A 7,500-nucleotide genomic window follows, 5' to 3' on the forward strand; every position below is an offset into this window, starting at 1 on the left:
CAAGATCAGGGTTCTTCGTAGCGAGGGGCTAGAGATAATTTTTTTATATGTTGATGATAGAGGAAGTTCCTTTTGCAGGCTGGCGAGAGTACCGTTGCCCTCTGTGTGGTAAGCGAAGCAGATGGTACCAGGGTAAACTCACACATACTGGTATGCGACTGAAGGAAACTTGGCGTTCTTCTTCGCCGAGGTCGTGGTATAGCTACTGCCCGACATGGGGGAACCTCCCGACCCCCCTAGGGTGCCGGTTCCCCCGTAGTTCCTAGCGTTGGCCCCATTCGTGGCCCTCCTAAGGTTGGCACCGTTGCACAGCCTCAGGGGACCGTGGGAAGAACGCCCGCAGTTGCCTCCAGCGCCCATGCCGCCGCCCTCAGACACATACGTCCTCATGGAGATGTGTACCGAACCTGAGGACAAAGAAAGGTTGCGAGGGTAACTTCCCTGAGGTCAGAGGTCACTTTATTTAAGAAATATAAGCTAGAGGTGTAGTAAACAAGGTCAAAAGTTCGTTTCTAGCTTTGAAAACGTGAAGTATATTAGCCAAGCGCTTGGAGTGAGAAGCTATAGCGCCCGTGCTAAAATCATGCTTAAAACATTGAGGTGCATGCGAGAGTCAAATATTTGTGCAAATCATGGATTTTATTAAAGCAAATATACATTTATGTAAATTGCGTATAACCAGACTCCTCCACCCCTCAAAAAATCTAAATAATTGATCAAAGTTGGATTGCAAACTTAGTTGTGTTTCACGCAAAAATATAATAAATATAATAATAATAAAAGATAAGTAATATTTTTAAAACTTTTTGGGAAGTGAATGGATGCTTCATTCATTTTCATCATCGTTTCCTTATCAATATTGTTAAAACCCGCATCATAATTTCTAATCCTATTATCACCATCAATGCTCTTGATTATTTTCATTAGTAGTATTAGTTGTGACCTAGTATTAGGTTAAGTATCGGCATTACCATTGGTATTATTCCAATACCACTACTGTTACGAATTTCCACATTAGTATAATTATTTCATGTAATTTGCATTCCTAAAGCTACACTCACTGATACCATCACTACCGCCATTACTACCAATTACCATTTAAGAACAAGAAGCGCTTAGAAAGGAGGCAGCAAATGGCAAAAAACAGCAGTGACAGTAACAACAGCAGAGAGAAGAAGTCGCGTTCTTTGTCCTTTGTGTTGCAATCGACGAGGAAATTGCAACGGGAGGCAAATATGGAGAAAGTGCGGGAGGGAAAGGAGGAAGAGGGAAAGGTGGCGGGGCAGGGAAGAAGGAGGGTAAAGTGGAGGGGGAGGGAAAGATGGAGATGGGGGGGGGGGAAGGTGGAGGAGGAGGGAAGAAGGAGGAAAAAGATGGAGGGGGAGGGAAAGGAGGGGGAGGGAAAGGTGGCGGGGCAGGGAAGAAGGAGGGAAAGGTGGAGGGGGAAGGAAAGGTGGAGGGGGAGGGAAAAGTGGAGAGGGATAGAAAGAGGAGAGGTATAGAGAGAGAGAGAGAGAGAGAGAGAGAGAGAGAGAGAGAGAGAGAGAGAGAGAGAGAGAGAGAGAGAGAGAGAGAGAGAGAGAGAGAGAGGGAGCAGAGAAAGAGAGATAGGGCGAAAGAGAGAGAGAGAGAGAGAGAGAGAGAGAGAGAGAGAGAGAGAGAGAGAGAGAGAGAGAGAGAGAGAGAGAGAGAGAGAAAGAGAGAGAGAGAGAGAGTGGGGACAGAGAAAGAGAGATAGGGCGAAAGAGAGAGAGAAAGAGTGGGAGCAGGGAAAGAGAGACAGGGCGAAAGAGAGAGAGAGAGAGAGAGAGAGAGAGAGAGAGAGAGAGAGAGAGAGAGAGAGAGAGAGAGAGAGAGAGAGAGAGATAAGTGGGGACAGAGAGAGAGAGAGAGAGAGAGAGAGAGAGAGAGAGAGAGAGAGAGAGAGAGAGAAGGGTTTGTGACTATGAATACAGGTTGGGAGGGAGAGGGGAGGGGAGGGGAGATAGGGAGAGAGGGAGAGAGGGAGAGAGGGAGAGAAAGAGAGAGAGAGAGAGAGAGAGAGAGGAGAGAGAGAGAGAGAGAGAGAGAGAGAGAGAGAGAGAGAGAGAGAGAGAGAGAGAGAGAGATAAGTGGGGACAGAGAGAGAGAGAGAGAGAGAGAGAGAGAGAGAGAGAGAGAGAGAGAGAGAGAGAGAGAGAGAGAGAGAGAGAGAGAGAGAGAGAAGGGTTTGTGACTATGAATACAGGTTGGGAGGGAGAGGGGAGGGGAGGGGAGGGGAGGGGAGGGCGGGGGTTGACTTTAACACGAAGAAAAATCGGCAAGATGCATTAGCGCATGACGCCGGGACGCACGCTGGTGAAATTGGTGGCCGGTGGTTGACGTTGGCAGGCCTAGTGTCGGTGGCAACATAGGGATGGTGGCAACGTATCGGTCGGGTGGTTGTTGTGCGCAGGGAAAATAGGAATAAGGTTGCCAGATACTATAATTCTTAAGGGCATCATTCGTACGGGGTTCATATGGGATTTAAGATTAAAGGTGGCATATAACATAAGGCTGTAAGGGGTTCATGACATGGGATTTAAAGTGATGCCAGTTAAAGGTGGCATATAACATAGGACTGTCAGTAAAGCCTTTTGCAAGTTTGTCATAAAAAAACTGGGGTTTTAAGATGTGTCATATGCATATGGTGTTAGGAGGAGGTAACGGCAGAAAGCATGAATTTCTTTAGGTGATGTCAGTAACAGGTGGTCGCATGGAGAGGTTTCGGAAGTCAGTTAGATAGCAGAATAAATTGGATTTGAGTGCAGTTCTAAGTGAATGAGAAATTGTGCTTTTGGCTCGATACCAAAGGATACGATGACATCAACTATTAATATAAGCTTATACTTGAAGTTCATTGAAGTTACTAGAGAAACTGGTAATAAATAATGACGTCATATAAATCTTACTTATGATACCCAGTAGAAGACAATAAAATCTGTCAGCTATTTACGCCAATATAATTAACATATTCAATAACATTTTTCGATCCAGGTAACCCAGGTAAAACACCGAATTAAAAAACGAATCAAACCCCCAATTTAATCGTACTTAAGGATATCAAAGTGTTATATCCACAGAAAAGAAGAAAGATAGACGGGAAAACGAGTCGTTAAAATACCGTGTCGGAAGATGTTCAATTTTGCGACGAAAGTAAGCTTGAAGCGGCGTCTGCAGTCGAGAAAGCGATGTGAAGGAGGAGAGACACGGGAGAGAAAAAGGAAAATCGGAGGATAGGGAGAGAAAAGGCGATGTGAAGGAGGAGAGAAAAAGGAAAATCGGAGGAGAGGGAGAGAGAAGGTGATGTGAAGGAGGAGAGACACGGGAGAGAAAAAGGAAAATCGGAGGATAGGGAGAGAAAAGGCGATGTGAAGGAGGAGAGAAAAAGGAAAATCGGAGGAGAGGGAGAGAGAAGGTGATGTGAAGGAGGAGAGACACGGGAGAGAAAAAGGAAAATCGGAGGATAGGGAGAGAAAAGGCGATGTGAAGGAGGAGAGAAAAAAGAAAATCGGAGGAGAGGGAGAGAGAAGGTGATGTGAAGGAGGAGAGAAAAAGGAAAATCGGAGGAGAGGGAGAGAGAAGGCGATGTGAAGGAGGAGAGACACGGGAGAGAAAAAGGAAAATCGGAGGACAGGGAGAGAGAAGGAGATGTGAAGGAGGAGAGACACGGGAGAGAGAAGGTGGGGCGGGGGGGAGGGGGGAGAGGAGAATAGAAAAGAGAAAAATAATAGAAATCTTGACTACAATGATTATAATGATGATGATGATGATGATGATAATGATAATAATAATAATAATGATAATAATAATAATAATAATGATGATGATGATAATGATAATAAAAAAATAATGATGATGATGATGATGATAATAATAATAATAATAATAATAATAATAATAATAAAGAGATGGAGAAGGAAAATGAGAGAGGAGAAGATGGGAGAGAGGGAGAAGTACGAGGGAGAGGAGGAAAAGGGTAAAGCGGAGGGGACGGGGAAGATTAGGAAAAGGAGGGAAAGGAGGAGAAGGAAGAGGGACAGGAAGAGAGAGAGGAGAAGAAGGGAGAGGGAGGAGAAGGAAGAGGGAGAGGAAGAGAAAGAAGAGGGAGAGAATGAGATAGAGAGAGAGAAGGAGAAGGAGGAAGGGGAGGAGGAGGTAGAGGGGAAAGGAGCAGAACGAGGGAGAGGAGAAGGAAGAGGGAGAGGAGGAGAAGGAAGAGGGAGAAAAGGGAGAGGAGAAGGAAAATGCAGGGAGGAGAAGGAAAAGAGACGGGGGAAGAGTAGGAAAATGAGGGAAATAGAGGGAGAAGGAAGAGAGAAAGGAGGAGAAGGGGGAGAAAGAGAGGGAGAAGGAAAAGGGAGAGGAGGAGAAGGAAGAGGGAGAGGAGAAGGGAGAGGAAGAGGGAGAGGAGAAGGGGGAGGAAGAGCGAGAGGAAAAGGAAGAGGGAGAGAAGGAGGAAGAGGGAGAGAAGGAGAAAGAGGGAGAGGAGAAGGAGGAGGAAGAGGGAGAGGCAACAATGGAGGATCAAACTCACTGGATACCAGAGGAGTGGGAGGAGGTACGTGCCGTTTGGGAGTGCGATCTCGTGCCTGAACAGGAACATAACTCGGGTTAAGTCGGGTCGTATAGAGGCTGTACGTCCATTCATATAAATACCTGTGCATGTGGTTGTACGTGTGTTTAAAACGATGCCATTATACATCCATTCACAGGTGTATGTATAGAGGCTGTACGTCCATTCATATAAATACCTGTGCATGTGGTTGTACGTGTGTTTAAAACGATGCCATTATACATCCATTCACAGGTGTATGTATAGAGGCTGTACGTCCATTCATATAAATACCTGTGCATGTGGTTGTACGTGTGTTTAAAACGATGCCATTATACATCCATTCACAGGTGTATGTATAGAGGCTGTACGTCCATTCATATAAATATCTGTGCATGTGGTTGTACGTGTGTTTAAATAGATGCCATTATACATCCATTCACAGTTGTATACATTTTTAGACTGGATACGTACAATATTTTCCTTTGTTTGTTTGTTTGTTTCTTATGTGTGTACTTGGGTGAACATCTATGAAAAAAAGTTGAAGGAACATTTATAATTTCATTCGGAAAAATTTATACGGATAAGAATACACATATAGCATTCTCTTACATTCACATGCTGGGAATACATTCATTCATTATTCATTTACACACAAATGTGATAATGGGAGCGTGGCTAATATTCCCAATTTTTTTTTCTAAAACATGTGTCGTGTTCTACTTTAAGTTGAAATTGGATGGCATGTTTGGCATCAACACTGTCGAAAAATTATAAACACTTTTCAATGGTCTAATTATTATTGTTGTGTTTAACATAGCCACTTTAATATTCATTGCTTACCCGATAATTTGTCATTCTCGTTTGTATCATTCATATTATTACGATTCCAAATATGTACATATCTTCTACCACTACAATAACGTGATTACAAGAATAACATATTATTAACTGAAATAAAGATTATTATTATTATTATTATTATTATTATTATTATTATTATTATTATTATTATTATTATCATCATCATCATCAATAATAATAAGGATTATTATTATTATTATTATTATTATTATTATTATTATTATTATTATTATTATTATGATAATTATTATCATTATTATTGTTATCATTATCATTATCATTATCATCATCATCATCATCATCATCATCATCATTATCATTATCATTTCCATTATTATCATTATCATTATTATTATTATTATTATTATTATTATTATTATTATTATAACGCAAACAATACTGTACTGCCTACGACTATATCTCCCCTCCACATCTAGGGACAATTAATTAACAGCTAATCACCAAGCATCTCTCTTCCCAAGGGAGGCAAACGCCGTGTTACCATTAACATTTAAGCTGATTCGTTTCTACCGAGAGATACAGCTTGATGAGATTTCGGAGATAGTTGAAACCGGGGTTGTGGTCCGTAGACTTTTGGGCGAGTGAGTAGCCATTCCTTTTGGCAACGGAATGTTATGTATGTTATGTTTGGTTGTTTCTTTTATCGAGTAATGTCATTCGAGGGTTGAATTTGAATTAAAATCGTAGTTACGGCCTATAGATCTTCAATCCATTTAGATTTATGTTTGTGCGTTTTATTATATTTTGTAATAGAGGTTTTTGGTTTTATTGTGACTCCTTGGGAGAAGTGAGAAAATTTGATTTAAGGATGCTAATGTCGGTGAAAACGTCAATGGCTGAGTAATGGTGATGATGATGACAAAAGGTAATGATCCTAACGCAAATTACCATATTAGATATAATATTAATAATGATGTCGATAAGAATATTCATTGTATCAATAATATAACATTATGAATTATCGCCATCACCACTTCCATTATTATCCTACTCATCATTATAATTATCAGCAGTAAGCAATAACATAATGACTTTAAGTATAACCATTTTATCATCCTTACCGTTAAATTTTAGATCATCATCATCATCATCATCACCTTGCTACTGACACACTGACAAATGATAAGCACTTCATTGACTGTCTATGGGACGTAATGGCCACTTAAACTCTACCGTATCATAACCCTTATCAAAACATAACCTATATTTATGGAAATAAGGATCGTTAGATTACTTTTCTTTATCTATGTTGTAGTTATCAAATTATCATCATCATTATTATTATGATCATGTTTATTGTTAATATTAAATATTGTTGTAAACATTATTGTTATTATTATTGATATTATTTTTATTATTACTATGATCATTATTATTATTATTACTATTATTAGTATCGATCCTACTAAATAATTTTCATTATTATATACACATACGTGTATGAATATATATATATATATATATATATATATATATATATATATATATATATATATATATATATATATATATATATATATATATATATATATATATATGTACATATATACAAATATGTGTAAATGTATATGTTATGCTATAGCGCGTGTTTGGCCGTCACCACATGTGTCGAATTCCATAACCAGTATATTTTCGAGAGCGCTGACAGATATCAGACAGCGCCACACACTAATATTTCGCGCCCTGCCAAAGCGCCAGGCGTCCCTCACTCCATCATACTAAAAAATGTATGTCGCATGTGACGAAAGTAAAAGTTGTCAGTTTACAGCAACATTTGCAACAAAGTGAAATGTGGTGTGTTTCCCTGTTGAGAATCCTTGCTCTTCCTGTTAAATGCAAACTGTTTTGTATATGTACAAAAGAATAGGAAAATCAATTTGCACAAGCCAGAATACACATATACATGAATACATACATACAAACATTATGTATATATATATATATATATATATATATATATATATATATATATATATATATATATATATATATATATATATATATATATTTGTATGTATGTATACGTTGTAAGTCTTTGTATG

General features: G+C 39.5%; 1 protein-coding gene across 1 annotated transcript in view; it reads right to left on the bottom strand.

Annotated features, from left to right (window-relative positions):
- LOC113811469 (tachykinin-like peptides receptor 99D) overlaps positions 1–7,500 on the bottom strand; it is a 201,589-nt gene that overhangs the window by 1,129 nt on the left and 192,960 nt on the right. Inside the window, exon 7 of the mRNA XM_070141967.1 lies at positions 1–407. This exon is cut by the window's left edge and continues 1,129 nt beyond it. Coding sequence (XP_069998068.1) covers positions 139–407 — 269 coding nt within the window. The 3' untranslated portion in view covers positions 1–138. The remainder of the gene's footprint in view (positions 408–7,500) is intronic.

This window comes from Penaeus vannamei, chromosome 28 (assembly GCF_042767895.1).
Source record: "Penaeus vannamei isolate JL-2024 chromosome 28, ASM4276789v1, whole genome shotgun sequence".
NCBI classification, from domain to species: Eukaryota; Metazoa; Arthropoda; class Malacostraca; order Decapoda; family Penaeidae; genus Penaeus; species Penaeus vannamei.